The sequence below is a fragment of the Necator americanus genome, chromosome III (assembly GCF_031761385.1).
Source record: "Necator americanus strain Aroian chromosome III, whole genome shotgun sequence".
NCBI lineage: Eukaryota > Metazoa > Nematoda > Chromadorea > Rhabditida > Ancylostomatidae > Necator > Necator americanus.
Genome location: NC_087373.1, coordinates 10056885 through 10073777, shown reverse-complemented (window position 1 = coordinate 10073777; position 16893 = coordinate 10056885). Strand labels below are relative to the sequence as shown.

Here is a 16893-nt window from a genome sequence, read left to right as displayed (position 1 = left end):
CGCTAGTCCACGAATGTTTTTTTTTGCTGGAAATTTCCTGAATTCTACTCTGAGATCGCGCTCGTCTGAAGCTCTTAATAATGTGGTCACTTTCTCTTGTTTTTAGCTCTTAATGAATATTTCACTGTATAAATCGGTCTAAAACCATTTCTCTAAGTGAGGATTATGATGTTTGCCTCATCACTGATTTGCTAGGAGGAAAAAGGATGATGATAAAGAGATCATAATCTCTAAGGTGCTTACCAGGAAAAATTTCCACATCAGCTTTCAAGTTATCCCGGCATCTCTCGTCTTAAATTTGTTTTTGTAGATACGATATGTATGTAAAGTGGCCCTCTTACACTATGTATTTAAGAGACAATATAAAACTTTGAAGTGAATGGGTACCGTTTCCTTCTTCCGCCGCTTCCAATTCAAAACAAACTAAAACAGTTCTTTTTGTAGAAAATTTGTGTTCACTTGCACGGAAGTGGAAAAAAAATGGAAGTCCACTTGAATGGAGCTTTTATTTCCTACGGTGTAAATTGAACTTAAAATTGAAATCAGTTTTAAAACTGAATTTGTTGTATTATTATCATCCACTATTTATTTATTTATTTGTTTATTTTTATTCAATTATTTATTTTTTAAAAGGCAACGCTTACGCTTAAACGCTTTTTATGCTTCTTGCACTGTTGGGTTCTTAAAATCTTTTCATTAGTACATGAAGGGAAAATCCCAACAATCTACTCCGCCAATAACAAAGAACAAAAAAGAAAAAAAGTAAAATATTGTTGTGAAAATACCGTGAAACGTACAGAAAACTGAATTGAGATAGTAGTCTCAAATTATTGGCATTTCACAGAAAAGATTCAAGAAAAAGATCAAAGAGGACACCTGGGTTATTCTGCACTTTAGCTCCTACAGTAGAAAAGTAAGGTCCCAAGCTCAAGAGAAGGAATGAATTTTTTTTGATGACTGAAGGAAATGATCGAGACCACCACAAGCCAACCACTCTCTCCTCTTCCTACTCTCTTTGCTCCTTTTTTTCTTTCTGATTCCCGTTTTGAAATGACTTTTGAGATGATCACTAGGCTCCGATCTCTCAAAATTAGCATCTGGTGGTTATTTGGGGTTTCTGAAAAGATAATTTCTTCTGAATTAAAATGTATTTAAGGAATTCTCATGGATTACTCTCCTTATTCTTATTCTTCTTAAGCAGTATCGCTTATTCTTGCGAAGATAGTACATGAGACTTCATTAGACCTATTCATTTATGGTCGCTGTTTTTCTTATCATTTTAAGCTGAACGCAAACAAATGCAATGAGTTCGTAGTCTAGGAATGATCTTTTTTTGCTGGAATATGAGAACATTAGAAGAAAAACAAGTGACGATGAAACACACGATAAAACAGTACTGCTCTGTTCTGATTCTTTTCTGGATTCTGGAACTTCAATTCATTTTCATCATAAGATTCAAGCATAGAGCTTAAAATAACCCTGTAAAACAGTGGAAAAAAATATGTAGCGAAACTTGAAAAATGGTCAAAAAGACATAATTGTTATGTTCAGTAACACGTGAAGCAACTAATGAGCAAATTTCCAGAGAAATTTTCGCAGTAAATTCAATTAAAATCGGTAGTTTCATACAGGAAGGTTGTTTGTCACGTCATCATCACTTTATATTATCCCGTGCTAAAATTTTCATCCGATAAATTAATTTTTCTGATCTGGACTAATTGAAATGCGATCATATTGATTTTTAGGTTCCATTTTTTTTGCACAGATTTGCGAAGGATCTCTCAGGAATAATTATCCACTGAGGCCGTGTTCTCATTCTTCCTGCAAAGCTCCATAATAGTTTTGTTAATCTCTGATGCACGTAATAGTTGGTGTGATTTAAAGGCGAAGAACGCCGACGCTTTAGAATCGTTATTGTTAATTTTTATAAAACACCTACTAGTTAATTTTTATGTACTCTTTTCAAATTCCATCAGGTTACATATTTTCTTCTGTGAAATGTTTTTTTTTAAACTCATTTGATACTCGATGGTAAGGTGTGCACCTTCCAACGGCTTTTTATGATTTCCAAATTTTTGTCTAAAAAGTTGTCTAAAAATTTTTTGTCTAAAATTTATATCTGATGAGTCCTTCTTTCAATTCCACTTTATCTTTCCTTCAATTTTCAAATTACTGTTTATTATTATTGTTTCCTCGTTCAAATATAGTTCGCAAAAATCTTTTGACGTCACGTGCGCAAAAGTGCGCTGTTGTCAATGAATTAAACATATTTTTAATTCCAGCATGATAACAACTGTTTTCAGCATTATTTCCGATTTATCCTCGTAGCATTTATGTAAACATGCACTACTTTGATCGTCTTACAAACTTCTCACTTTCTCTTTCTTTATTTTTTCTTTTCTTTGTCTTTTCGGCTATCATTGGTGCTTATATCAAATGCTCACAAAGTTTTTGTTTTAGATTTAACGGATTACCTTGTTGCTACCTTTGTGGACACCTTGTTACTTTCGTTCTTAATGACTGAGGACCAGATCTCGCATAAATAGTTTGAAACAATCACTTCTGTTAGTTCTGAACAACTCGCCGTTTTTTTTCAGCAACGCCGGAGCTCTGTAGCAGAAATACTTCGGAAATTTCACTTTATCCTTCCTTCAGTTTTCAATTTTTCAAAGGGATTCCAAGTATACATGCCAACTTCTTTAGTTTCGCATTGTAAAACCTCAGATGACCTCCGCTTATCAGAAATTTCCGATTTTTCTAGTGAAACTCCACAAAAGATGTGGCGATTGTTACTCATATGTGGGTACGCCGCCGCCTGCTCGCTGTGTCCACTAAGAGTTCCGCCAAGACCCCGACCGTTGGACCAATTCAAATTGCCGTCTATTCCGGACCTTAGCTTGGAGACAATGCCTGAATTCTGTAAGTGTTCCACAGTTACCAGAGAACGTTCTTTAGAATTGACATTTCTCCGAATCGCCTTATTTTTAAGGTAATTTTTCACGAGAACTAAATGTGAATGGGAGATGTCGCGAAGAATTTGAGAAACTTTTCTGTGCAACAGATGTTTCATTAGGTTTGGACCTTTTTTCTTCTCAAAAATGTTTCTTTAAAAGAAAATTTCTACCTCTTTTAGACTCTTTATTGTGCTATGGACAAGATGAGAGTAGGCAAAGATGTTCAGAATGTGCACATAACTGGGAACGGAGCAAATGGGTTGTCTCCTGTGGGTCTCTTCTTTTTGAAATTTGCAGGAAAACAATTGTTCAGAATTTCTCGCTTTTTTAGGGTGGGATTCTTTGGGGAAACCTGCTGCTGGTGTCAGTGACGGGAATTATTATTGGCTTGGTGATTATGAAATATGTTCTCAGCTTAGAAAGTAAGTTCTTTTTTTGAAGAAAAAAACTTTTTTCTTCCTTAGTTTTGACGAAGAGTTTCACTTAAAAATCAGCGTAGTCTTTTTTAAACCAATTTTTTATTATGTAAATAAGGTTTGTTTGTAAAACAGAAAGCAACAATTATTTCAGTGAAGAAAAATTCGATGGGCAGTATTGCAGAGTAGAATTGGAGATTCCTGATGCTTTGGTATATTACTTTTCAGCGAATCATTTTTTTCTCGAGTTTTTTTTTTCTTAAGGAAATTTTAATCGAATTTTCTTTTTATTTAAAAATTACGCCGGATCATTCGTAGGTCGAAGAAGGATGTCCTCAAACGGATCCACTCGCGATTGTGTTGGGTGTATGCATGCCGAGATCGTGTGATGGCGATCAGCTAAACAAATTGATTGAAGGTGTTGTCTTAATCCTTATGAATTTTTCCGGAATAGGTTCGATAGGACTTTTTTTCTACTTGTGGAGGTCGTTACGAGTTGACTGATCTAAACAACAGTCTCAATTTTGTGTTTAGTTTTGCCGAGAAAAAATAAGTGTGCTTTTTTGGAAAAAAAAATTAAATTTCAATGGGAAAATTTTGCTGTAGAACTCGGTTCGTTCGACTTGATTCTTCAATTAATGTAGGTCCTTTACAGACTACTCACCGTACAAAGCGACAATTGACTGCGAATTGGATGTTTATTTCTCCAAACCTTCTATCATTATGTTGTGAGTTATGCCTTTCAATCCCATTACTGCTCCAATTAAAATTTCTGGGCGTATTTTCTTTCAATTCTATATGAAAAGTTTTGTAATGTTGTCGTTATTTCCTGATGCACTCCTGTCATTTTCCTATCGTTAGTGGACTACCATAGGAAACCAAAGCTCAGTCAGCAGGTGTTATGAAGAAGAAAACCGCACTTCTATAAATTTTTGCTTGTTTTCTTGCAGTTCAGCAGTTCCAAATAGTCATTGACGGATTCATTTGTAGTCGAAGTTTAGGGGACTTCCAATGATGGACTTTCCCCCTACTAAGGAGGTACTTTAATGGAACAGTACCAGAGAAGCACTTTAGAAGAGCACTGCAGAAAACGGGAAATCCTGGTGAGAAAACCGGGATTTAGAAGACAGGAGAAGACTAAACTCGCAAATTCATCCGATGAAGCAGCTATTGACACTGATCGAGTAACATTAATTTCATCTTCCAGTAGCGTAAAATGTTGTTTCGTCGGGCAAACTGATGTTTTGCCTTTCTTTGGTTAAATTAGACAAGAGTAAATCCATCTTTACGTACTACAGAGGGAGTCAAACATTCAAAAATTTTCTGAAGTTTTTTTTTCTAAAGATTGCTTCTATCATTTTGAAAACATTTCTGTAGCTAGTCAATAGCTAACATTAATCCCCTTTGATCTCGAGTAGGGATCGGAGACTTGGGCGTCTACAGTGATGGAGAGGCTTAATTGCACGGAACGAAAGCTGCTTAGACGGCTACTTGGCTACTTTTGGCCTAGGGTATACCACAATGAAGAGCTTTACACCGAGGTCGATGTGGTGTACCGGCGGATGACACGTGAAAGCTATTAAAATCTTGCGCCGCTATCAAAAGTGGGTACAGAAAATCGTCTTCGCTTCTTTGGTCATATATTAAGGAGATCGCCAGATCGCCTTGTTCGACGAGTTTTGAGGAGTCTGTCGAATACAAGCTGGAAGAGGTCACATCGCCGAAAACGGAAGTTCTGGACCCAGGTGGTGGAAGAGGACCTGACTGATTCCGTGCAAGCTCTCGCAGAAGATCGAGAAGCTTGGGCAGAGCTCAGGAACCTCAGCGAAGATGTGAGCAATCGCATCAGGTGATAATATCCCCCGTTACTTTAGTCAATTAGGTAAAATCGCCTCTGATATGCACAAGAAATACAGAGTCAACTTTTTTAAAGTGATTTTGTTCTTATTCGGAAGCAATTTTTTTTAAATATTGGAATTCGAGTAGACTGGCGAATGTAGCGCAGTCGGTTAGAGGTTCCGCTGCTTGCACGATCGATCAGAGGTTCGAATCTCCCCTGGTGGTCACCAAGTCCTTCATCCCTCCAGGGTCGATAAATTGGTACCAGACTTGTCTGGGAGGATAAAAACACTGACTTCGGCTAGCCTCCGCAACTCATTGTATAGGCCAGTTACACGTTCGTGAACCTCAAACGATTCTGAATTGAAGTGGACGAGAGGGCGCATCCCAGGCGGATTGATTAACGCCAGAAACTTTATACTTTATTGAAATTCGACAACTAATCACATTCTTTCGTTTAGGATCTTACCATTTCTATTCGTTTTACACCTCTCAGAATTGCATGCCAAATCTGGACACAAATAGTCTTATCTCTATCAAATTTCAGCGCGACTTTAGCCATCTGGATAGCTTTACAAATTGGCGTCACTATCTTCGACGCTGAATCATGGATATGGATGTGCCTTAACATAAGAATCAATGCTAGAAGAGCACTTTCCACAAAACGGTCCGTCTTTTCTCGTAATGTCCCCCAAGTCTTTTCCAATTTTTGATTTTCCCGCCTTTCAGAGCACCTGAAAGCTTGCATGCGTTGCACGGTCTTGAATTTATCACATTCATATGGTTTATCACGGCAATGGTCTATAATCTTATGCAACCGTATATAGGTATGGTTCGGGTCGAGTATGTTCACGACCGGTTGTTGCGTTGTGTGCGTCGCGCTGCGCGTCGCGTTCACTCGGCTGAACATATTCGGTGCTGACTGATCATTACGGTAATTCTGCTCTTCTATAAAGTTGATGATTTGTAGAGAATGTTGCATTCTCGTATGATGCTGTTTCGTCGATAGCCGCACATCCGACGAACAACTACTCCTATCTTACGGACGGGCTCATGGCACTTTCAGCACTTTACACCACGTATTTACTATATGGAGAGGTGAATACAGTAAAGGATATTGTTGAAGTGTTGCGAAAAACACTAGTGAGGTAAATTTCTAGTGAACTCTTTTACAGACTTCCCATAAATCATCAGGAACAAGAAACTCAGCAAAGTGTTTCTTTTAAGGAGCAGCTTATTCCTTTAACTTTTCAAGCTCCAAAGTTTTTTCCTAACTGATTTTTCACCGATTTTTTCTTTTAGATTTTATTCAAAAGAAGGAGACATGTGCCTAGGTGGTTAGTGATCTCCAAATCTTTGGGTTTTCAAAAGATTAAAAAAAAAAACTATTGAAAAAGGAGAAAAAAATTGGAAAAGAAAGAATTGAGAGGAGACTTAAAAGGAGGACAAAATCGAAAAATTTATCCTCTGTTCTTTATTTTCGCTACTCCTAATATCGAATAAGTAATCAAAGAAATGAAAAATGAATAATGTAATAATGAAAAGAAATGAATAAAATGTTTGAAATTTTGTTAATAGCTGTTAAATTTCGTGATGGTTATTTCCAAGAATTTGCTTCGGTTTTTTCTTTTTGTATTTGTATTTGTAAGTTCTTAGTATTTTTTTCGTAAATTTTGACAACGGGAAATTGTCTCATTTCTGACTTTAATGTTTCAGATTTTGGCCAGCGTACGCATTTTGTGTTCTATTCATGTGGATTCTTTTTCCGGAGCTGTCTTCTGGTCCTTTATGGATTCACGGCGACACGGTAACAATTTATAGGTATCAATATTTGAAAAGATGACATAACACAAAATAAGAAATCAGAGTCGTAAAGAACACTACATATTTGATAAGAACGGCAGCAAGATTGGAAGGGCCACAATCCTGAAATTGATAGGCAGACGTACATAAAAATACTTCCACGTCTACTTTTTTAAAAGATATCAATTGTATCTCGGACTGCTCTTATGTTTAGGGAAATGATAGATTGTCAGAAATTTCATCGAATACATGGGATGTCTTTTTTTATTCAGTGTTACACGGATGAAGAAATATCCACACATCTTCTTCGATCTACTTCGTATCCTACTAAGAACATTATTCCAGGTAGAACGATGTTCCAGCAGTTGGTGGAAAAACCTTCTGTTCATCAATAATCTGTTTGGGGTCAAAGATACGGTAGGATCCTGATTCGCAGCTTCCGATTTCCGATTCCTTCTATTTTGATTTCATGAGCACCGCTCTTTCAGTGTGTTGATTTTGGCTACGTGGTCTCGCTGGAAGCGCAGTACTTTGTCCCTCTGATTATTTTGATCTACTTAGCACGATCCAGGTTACTGACTGTTAAGGTTAGTTTGCTCACTACACGTAACTCATAGATTTCTTCTTTCTCCGGTCAATGACACATATTTTGAAATGAAATAGAAGAGAAACTCCAAGAAAAACGAGCATAAAAAAGAACATTGGATAAAAAGACTAAAAGCTATCAGTTTTTCCAACGATGCACCGCTTTGCAGTAAAAGAATGCTGAAACGAAAGCGTTCTATATTGGTGCAAAATATCAAAATTCTATGGTAAACCAGTTACTACAGGCTCAATTCCGTTTTCGTCATCTCTGTATTTCATAATACTGCAGTGGTGTAAACAGTTGCTTCGTTGGGTGAACTGATACTTTGTGGAGTTCGGAGAATTTGCCTGTGTTCCTTCAATTCAGTTGTGCTTGCTCAACTGAAAACACAAAATGTTTTTTTTTGGATAAATTAGGAATTCCGCAATCCTTCCGAAATTTATCTTATTATCTTGTCTACCTTAAAATTATTCTTATTATTCTATATTCTATTATTTATTATTATTATTATTATCTTATCTGTCTTAAAATTATCGCTGTTTTCTAATTTGAACGAATTTTCTGAACGTTTTTCTTTTTTTCAGATTCTTGCTGTGGTCCTTCTATCATTGTCAATCTCGTTCACTTTCTATCGAGCCTTCATCTTTGGTCTACCGCCAGCACCACTGCTTACAGCTGAGCCGATAGCGTAAGCTGTTAATTTTTTGAATTTCCCAATTTTTCAAATAATTCTTTAAATTGTCGCAGAATTTTATCCAATATTTTTTATCGCACTTTCACACCATTTATGGTAATATGTAGCCAGTTATGTCCAAAGAAGTCATCCGAGAAAATACTCGACGTTGAGTTCTTGCTGGTAGCAAATACGCAGAGTTAGGCGTGTTGCAATGAGCAAAATGAAACTTGGAAAAGTTTGTGTAAATTCGGGAATCAGAAGACAGGAGAAACTCAGAGGATATTAGTATCAGTTCACCCAACGAAGCAACTATTTACACCACTTCAGTGTTATGAAATGCAGAAATGAAGAAAACAGACTTGAGCCTGCAGTAACTGGTTTACCTTAGAATTTTGATATTTTGCACCAATATAGAACGCTTTTGTTTCAGCATTCCACTCCACCACTGTAAGGTGGGGCATCGTTGGAAAAACTGGTAGCTTTTGGTCTTTTTTTTACTCAATGTTGCTTTTTGTGTTCGTTTTTTTTGGATTTTTTGGAGTTTCTCTTCTATTTCATTTTTCTCTCGAAATATATTTTTAATTCTATCCACTACTATGGAAAACTCGATAGATTAATGATTTTCTTCGATATTGTTTTTGTCCAAACGCTGTCCACGGATCAGATCAGAGTTTTCAGGCCAGAACGGATAGAACAGATGTTGAACATCCTTGTAATCTCGCCTCTAACACGAGCTTCTCCTGTGATTGTTGGATTTCTATTTGGGATCTGTATGTGGAATGAGGACGGCTTGAGATATAAGGATATTTTTGGCAAAGTAACTCGAGTAGAATTTAAGGAGTGTACGGCTGAATGTCGAAATTGTTGTCATTTCCAGCTTTTCACCGTGATTATGACCATATTCTCGACCGCCGCGGGACTTTTCGTGATGTTTTCGTTGCTTCCGTTTGCCACTTCGTCGGCCGGGCATCCACTTTTCCTCGCCTTCTACGCTGCTTTTCATCGACCGCTTTGGGCGATTTCCCTGCTCTCGTTTCTGTATCTATCACATCATGGATCTTTTGGTAAGTTTTTTTTTTCTAGAAAAAAAAGATGTAGAATGTTCTAACGAAAAACCTAACTAACAATTGTAACGTATTGTCCATGTTCGACTGTCCTTGAATCTTGGCATGTTGAATACGCAGATTTTTATTAATTGTGTGAATAGCGAGAAAAGAACTTCTAGAGGCATTCGTTCAAAAAAAAAAAAAACAACGTCACTGACCATTTACAATAGTTCCAGTCATGAATCATATATCTATTTGCAGAAAAAAAAACCGGAAGAGAGATGTAGAGAGGGAGAGAGAGAAGAGAGAGAGAGAGAAGAGATAGAGAGTTAAGAGTTAAGAGTTGAGAGTAAAGATAACCTGGAAGGCAAATATTCCCTCAAATCATTAACGTTTTCGTCCAAGATCATTTACCACCATAAAACTGGGACAACGCTACAAAAGTCACAATTTCATAAAAGTTTTTGTTCACAGGAAACTTTATCCAAGAACTACTTTTCCCGCTCAGAACAAAATGAGTGCTTTCCTCATCGTAGATGAGAAGGGATTTCTCAACAATTATGATTAGAAGGCCATTAAGTTAAGATCGACATCGTAAGAACATTCCTGTATATCGTTCCTGGACCCACAAAGTACTCTTCTTTATTTCGTTTTCGCTTCAAGTCATGTTAATTCTCGTGAAAACGCCATAACATCCACAACAAAAAAAAACAATTGAGAACAAATGACTTTTGAATCTACTCTTTAACAAAAAACGCAAATTTCATATTAGTTGTTAATTAGCGTCGTTCAGTCATCTATTTGCAATTTTATCATATTATGTCCAAATTTTAAAGTAAAGAAAGAAGAGAAAGGAGAGAAATATTCAGGTTTATTAGTCAGATCAGTGAACGGTTGTCGCTAACAGCGGTGCGATTCCCCGTAATTTTTTTCTCATATTTTTAGCCTGGATCCATGCCATACTTACTTGGAGGATTTTCTCTCCACTATCAAAGCTTACATGGATTGCGTTGACTGTTGCTGAACCTATTATACTCTTCTTCTTTTCTGGTCTAAATCGTCCGTCACATGCTACTAATTGGAGTGCGGTAAGAATTCGTGAACTTTTTTCCAGACATTTTCCTAAAACTTTAGGAAACTTTAGGAGAAAAAAACAACATAGAACGAGCATAGTTTGTAAGTAATCCAGCGGAAATGTGGGATACACCATATAGAGGTTTTTTTGGATAAACGTTGAAGCGTTAGGAGCACCAGACGCCTCAGTTTACACAACAAGACAACTCTTTACACCTATCGAGTCGATGGGATTAGAGCGCGCAAAGTGCGCTATTATTAAAACAAGCCTACGAGGCAACAATTTACGTGCATAAAAGTGATAATATAGAAAATGAAGTCTCTGACGTATCAATCCACTTAGGATGCGCCAACGCGTTTTACTGCAATTCGTAATCCTTGAGGTTATGGAACCCGTTTTGACCCATACATTGACTTGCTGAGGTCACCTGATAATGATCTCAGTGTTTTTATTCTCTGAGACAAGTTTGGTACCAATTTGTCGACGGCGAAGGGGACGAAAGGCTTGGTTGGCACCGAGGGGGTTCGAACCAGCGACCTTGCGACCAAAGCGGACCTCTTACGGACTGCGCTTCAGTGATAATATCCGCTACCGCCCCACGAGTGATAATATCCGATTCATAAATTTTTAATTTTGTCATTTGTACAAATGGGAAGAAGGGAAGAACTAGACCGGATTATCGATCCTTTTCACTTTTGAACTTGTGGGGTACGTAATGCGTTCTTGTTGCTATTCTCTAAAACTACATACGACTTTGTTTACCAAAACGAAGAAACGAAAAACTTTCGCATAAGCAGAATCTGAATGTTTTTTTTTTTTACTTCTCACTCTACTGATTCTCTAGAGACCCTCAAAACATTTGCGTCAAAAAATCAGTGAGGACTTCAGCGTGTTTTTAGGGAAATGTTCGACGAAATACTTAAAATTTCACATTTTGTATTAAATCATTTATTAAGTCGAAAAATTGGTAAGTCCAAAAGGAGGTAATTAAGCGTACTGTCACTCCGCAGGTCATCCATATTGCGAAATCGTAAGGAAATAACTGAAAGCGATCAAAATCTGGTACTGGTTTTTTTTCGAACTGTTCCACTTTTTTTAAATTTTTTAAAGATACTCTGGAAACTAGAGATGTTATCCTAGAAACATTTTAACCGATAACTGTTTGTGGAGTATTTCATGGTTTGGGAGCTAATACAGAATAAAAGCCTGCCAGATTCTACCCGGAAACAAATAGCACCCCTCTCGCCGCCAAAGCACATCTATTGAGTCCGTTCACGCTTTTCGTGGATTCGTCTCATTCCCTTTATGTGAATAATAGATTGTGTTGATTCAAGTGAGGCGTGATCGGCGCTACTCGATCGCGTTTCCTCCAACAGCGGCACTCATTCATTATTCAAACGTCCCGATTCGCTGTCCTTATCCTCACAACGCAGTTCTCATAGCGCCGATTACGGTGGCTATTCGGAAGCGTGTATGTGGTTGATCTCAGCTCTTCTGAAACTAACTAAAACTGGGCGAAAATTTTCTGGAGAGAAGTAATTATTGATTACGACTGAATAGAATTTTTAAACGCTCGTATATTATATATATATATTGTATATATTTATAAATTACGATATAACGATGGTAACTAAGGTAGAAATTTGAAAAATGCCAATTTGAAAATCTGAAAATTTGAAATCAACCACTAAAAAGCTCGGGAAACTACGTCTTTTAGTGCTTAGTTTAGCTTCCGTAGAACTCATAAATATCGGAATTTTTTCCTAGGGAGCTAAAAAGTGGGCTGAAAATGCATGAGTGAAGTTAATTGAACAATTTTTTTTTTGCTTGAACATTTATTTTGCATTTTCTTTCGGAATTTCAAATTTCAGACGTAGATTTCCCAACCAAATTTTTTTTGCTCTTATTAATGGAATAAGTCAATGTATGAGTTCTTACATGATTGGATATTGACTTTAATTAGCTACGTATCGTTTTGTGGAACATGTAGCCGCTGTAGAGAAACGTTCAAAAAATTCTTATAAAAAATTTTCACCGTTCCCAAGTCAGAAATAAAAAATGTCAGAGATTACGTAGGAAAGGTACTTAAAATGACTTCAAAATAAAATAAATCGTGGTAAACGTGGATTGCAACATATTTACTACTACCTGTGAGGATTTTTTCTAGAATAATCTACCTAAGGAACTTTTTTTAGAATAATCTACTCATAAAAAATAAATACAACTAGAATATAAATATAAAAAGTGAATATAAATAGGATAATCTACTTATAAAAGAAGAGAAGGAAATGTGAGAGCATCTTAGTATAAAAATTATAGCGTTTTCCAGAAGCACTCACCTATCCATGTAAATGTGTGATGATTTTAACATAATCTCGGTTTTTTTTTTGAATGTAATCTTCCATGAAATCAATCCCTTACCCCGGATCGAGTGAGTGTCCGGTTCCGGAACCTACGCTCGGTCGGTTGACGCGACGACCGCACACTGCTTGTTGTTTTTGTCGGTCGGTTGTGTTTCCTCCGCGTCTGTGTTCTCCAGGTTCACCACCTCGTTATTCACACCTCCTACGCGCCTCATTGCACTTCTCAGTTAGAAGTGGATCAAAGTGACTCGGAAAGTATCCGCAAAAGGACACGCACACACACCGAGGAGAGAGCGGGTGAGTGAGTGAGTGAGAGGACTGTGGCAAAAACCAGTTCCACATCCATACACGGCCACCAGGATTTCAACGAATCAGTTTGAACCTCATCCAGACCACGAGAGGAATCCATGCAGTAGGGGAGGATAGACGTATTCCTAAATCAAAGTCTAAAAAATTCCCCTGAACGTTAAATCTAACGCAGAATAATCCACTAATCCATAGAAACAGCATATATTCACGTTCATTCGAAAATGACGCATAATCCGGTGAACTTATAGTCTTATTTCACCTTTCTGTTAAACGAGTATTCGTCAAATTTGGAAAAAAAAAATTACTGTAGTTGCTAAGCTGTGAGGCAAAGTTAGGTTTAAAATTGAAATACAATAAACTAAAATACTAAGGAAATACAAATGAAAACTCCTCCTTGTAAGTGTGTTTTCGATTTTTGCTTGGAAGTGTGTCCTACTGCATGTATGTAAGAATAATTGGGGATTTTTTAAAATTATTTTTGACTAGAAAACCAGAAGACTCTTGTGTAATCCTCATTTCCCAGCTTGGTGTGAAACCACAGAAAGTATTTTTTTTAATGGATAAATAGGTGAAAAAATGAATATGTCGGTGTATATTTTGGTCCGATCTTTAACGAATATGCAGCAATGGCTCAATTTCTGCCTATTCAACAGCAAACTCTTTTTTTTCCTAAGAAAACGAATATTCGATGGCACGAAATAAATATAAAAACAATAACTTTTTATCCTGGCATTATTGGACACATCGTTTACCAAAAAAAAACTACAGTATTAATTAGATAAGCTTTGTATGTTTACTGAAATAGCTTTCAGAGATCATCCCAGATCCAGATCTTGCTGTCACGAACTCGGCAAAAATACATTACAGGAGAAATATTCTTCAAACTCCTTATTATTGGGAATGAGATCTAAAAATGTGGAAAAAAAAACTGGCAGATTCACAGGGAATCCGCAAATATGTAGACTACGTAGACTATGCTAATTCGTTTTTTTTCCTTTTTCGATTCTCATTAATGGTTCTTATTGTTCTGTTTATTGATAATTATTGTTTTTATTATTATTATATTATACATTAATGGCATTAATTATTACTTATTACTATTTTATTTATTGATAATTTATGGTTCAAAACCGCTCCAGGCCAACCAAACTACTCCATTTTTTGTCGACTGTCGACAAGTTAGTATTAGATTGGGGTGAGGGAAGACCACTCGAACGTGATAGAATGGCAGGTCCCGTGGGCCCCAAACAAACGCGTTCGTGATTTTTCAGAGACGATTCTGAATTAAAGTCGAAAGCGTTCGAGCTTCCCGAGCGGATAGCGATTAACTCGGATAAGACACCTTGTTCTTCTATCCGTTGTGGGACTTTGAGAGATTAGGAGGAGGTTATTAGGGGAATGAATTCCCGTAATAGTATGTGCTTTCTTGTATTAAATTCACTTTTTTCTGATATTTAACGGGGAACTTTTTAAAAAAAGAAAGGATTTTTGCATCCTATATTTTATTGGGATTTTTCTTTTAATTCCATACAGAACTACATACGTTTTTTTTCTAGCTAAGAACAAGTACCGTGATAAAAAATTTCCATTTCTTGGAAGTTGTCTACGTAGCGTGAGAATAGCATCTGTACTTTTTTCCTTTCTCTGGGTGTTCAGCACGTTGAATCTGTCTGCTTTTCTAAAATGGGATATTCTTTTTTCATCATTTTTATTATTTTATTGTTTTTATTTTTTTCATATTTTTTATTTTATAATTTTTTGTCATATTTTTCACTTTTTCTTATTTCTCTCTATTTCTTTTTCCTCTTTTTTTTAAAATGGGATTCATTGACAAATTTTTCTTTTCTTCTCTTTTTTTTCGTCTTTTCATGCTTTCTCTCTACCACTACTTTCAACTTTGATTGTTTTTTCCGAATACGAAAAATAACATGGTTGAGATCGTGACGAAACCTTGGATTCTGTGTATTAGTATATTCTAGTAATTTTAGCTAATATATGTAAATTCAGTAGTAGTCAGTTGAAACAATCAATCAAAACATTCTCTTTTTCTTCCCTTTTTCCTTCCTTTCTTTTTTCCTTATTCTTATTTGAACACCCTTTTTTCCCCTTTTATTTCCATACTCTTTTTTTCCTTTGACGATGCATCTTGTTGAATAACTGTTAACTTGGAAAAAAAACGAGAAATGCTCTTGTGGCAGTGTTTTCAACAAATTTTTATCAATTTTCTGAAATGTCCATCCACTCATAACGAATTATTTTCAGTGGTTACAGTTACATTTTATTGTTTTTATTTTTCTTTTGAAAATAGTCGTATTTTCTTTGAAATCAAAGCAATTCTATTGTCTTCAGATTTACGCGGCGGTCTCAGCAAGTACAATGTCGTATTTGTTAGCTCTCGTGATCGACATCTTCCTTAGTCGACCAATCCGATGTCTTCTGGATCGAGAAGAAGTGCATCGATACAAAGAAGCTCAATCCGACTAAAAATCGCTCAGGATTTCATTTAGGGATATGGGTCCAAGACCATTTTTCGAACCACTAATAAATAATTTCCACAGCCGAGCTCTGTTTTTTCCCGTTTAGCCGCGTTACGCCTTCGCGAAGGTGTTCGTGTCTATTTCTGTCTATGTGTGGGTTCTTTTTTCGAATCTTCACTCGTTCTCAGTCGATCGTAATGACGTGGTTTTTCGCACTCTCCCATGAAGATTCGCGCGTTCCCACCAGCTTTTTAATTGGGAGGAGGACAAATTATTCACGCCGAATCGAGTCGCGACACCGCTAATTGGCAAGATCATACGGTCCCGACGAGAGAGAAGCCCCCAGTGAAAGACGGACAACGAAGAGGGAGGCGTGGATGGAGGTGAACAGACGGTTTGAGGTGATAGAGCGAGGTAATTGCACAAAACCCAATCGAGCATGATGCTCTATGACCAAAAAAATCGCAACTTTTCTTAAATAGAGACAAAAACTGCTGTTTTTATCCACCTCTTCGTCTTTGCCAAGGTCCCATTGCCTTTTTCCACACCTGGCTCAATAACTGCAGAAATTTTTGCCTCGGGATTAATGATCGTATCAGGAGACCCCTGAAAAACATCTCGTTAAGTTTAGGATGGAATGCGTTTTTAGGATCCTAAGGATTTTTTTTTAATCCCGAGATTTTTTTTTAATTTTGGAAGACCAATCAATATGTGGATGAGAGTTCGGATACATATGATCCCGCGATCAATAAAAATGTAATAATATAATAAACACGGGCTAGTGGAAGAATTTACATTGGTTGTATATATCGCATAACTAATAGAAATCTGTCCGCGGCCAGTTTAGAATTCGATCGAATAACAGAATTCGGTGGATTCGAAGTGAGACCACTGGTTTATAGTCGGCATCGAATATGTCGAACCGCGTGCACGCGACGCCTGTGCCGCAACGGACATTCTCCCTTGCTTGCCTCACAGTTTTTTCTCCATCCATCCTGTTGCAATCGAAAACTGAGATTATGGATTAATAAACGCGTAAATTGAGAAACTCGTTCGTTCATTTCCAGAAATCGAACATCAAACAGATTTTTTTTCACTAAAGAATTAATTATGCGTAAATGAAAATGGAGAATGAGGATGAAAAAAAAACAGTCAAAAATTAACAATTTGTCCGGTACAAAATTTTGGGACACCATTCTTGAAATATCATCAATCGAAAACAAGCTGCCTTAAATCAACAAAAATGAAAAAATTACAAATATTATTCCGTAGAAACTTTCAAATTTGTTTTTTTTTTCAAACAAAAAGTGAGTGTTGTGATAAATTCATTACCCAAAGAAAGGAAATGT

General features: G+C 36.7%; 1 protein-coding gene across 1 annotated transcript; it reads left to right on the top strand.

The window, feature by feature from the left end:
* Positions 1-2777: 2777 nt before the first annotated feature.
* Positions 2778-15551, top strand: RB195_009140 (uncharacterized protein; the record flags this gene model as incomplete). Its single annotated transcript, XM_064195988.1, has 18 exons — positions 2778-2919; positions 2990-3073; positions 3134-3223; positions 3286-3376; positions 3525-3582; positions 3689-3788; positions 4026-4098; positions 5757-5876; positions 5939-6036; positions 6180-6357; positions 6926-7016; positions 7358-7429; positions 7501-7599; positions 8183-8286; positions 8953-9091; positions 9152-9338; positions 10266-10408; positions 15417-15551. The coding sequence occupies 18 exons, from the start codon at positions 2778-2780 to the stop codon at positions 15549-15551; spliced, it is 2004 nt and encodes a 667-aa protein (XP_064047133.1).
* Positions 15552-16893: the final 1342 nt, after the last annotated feature.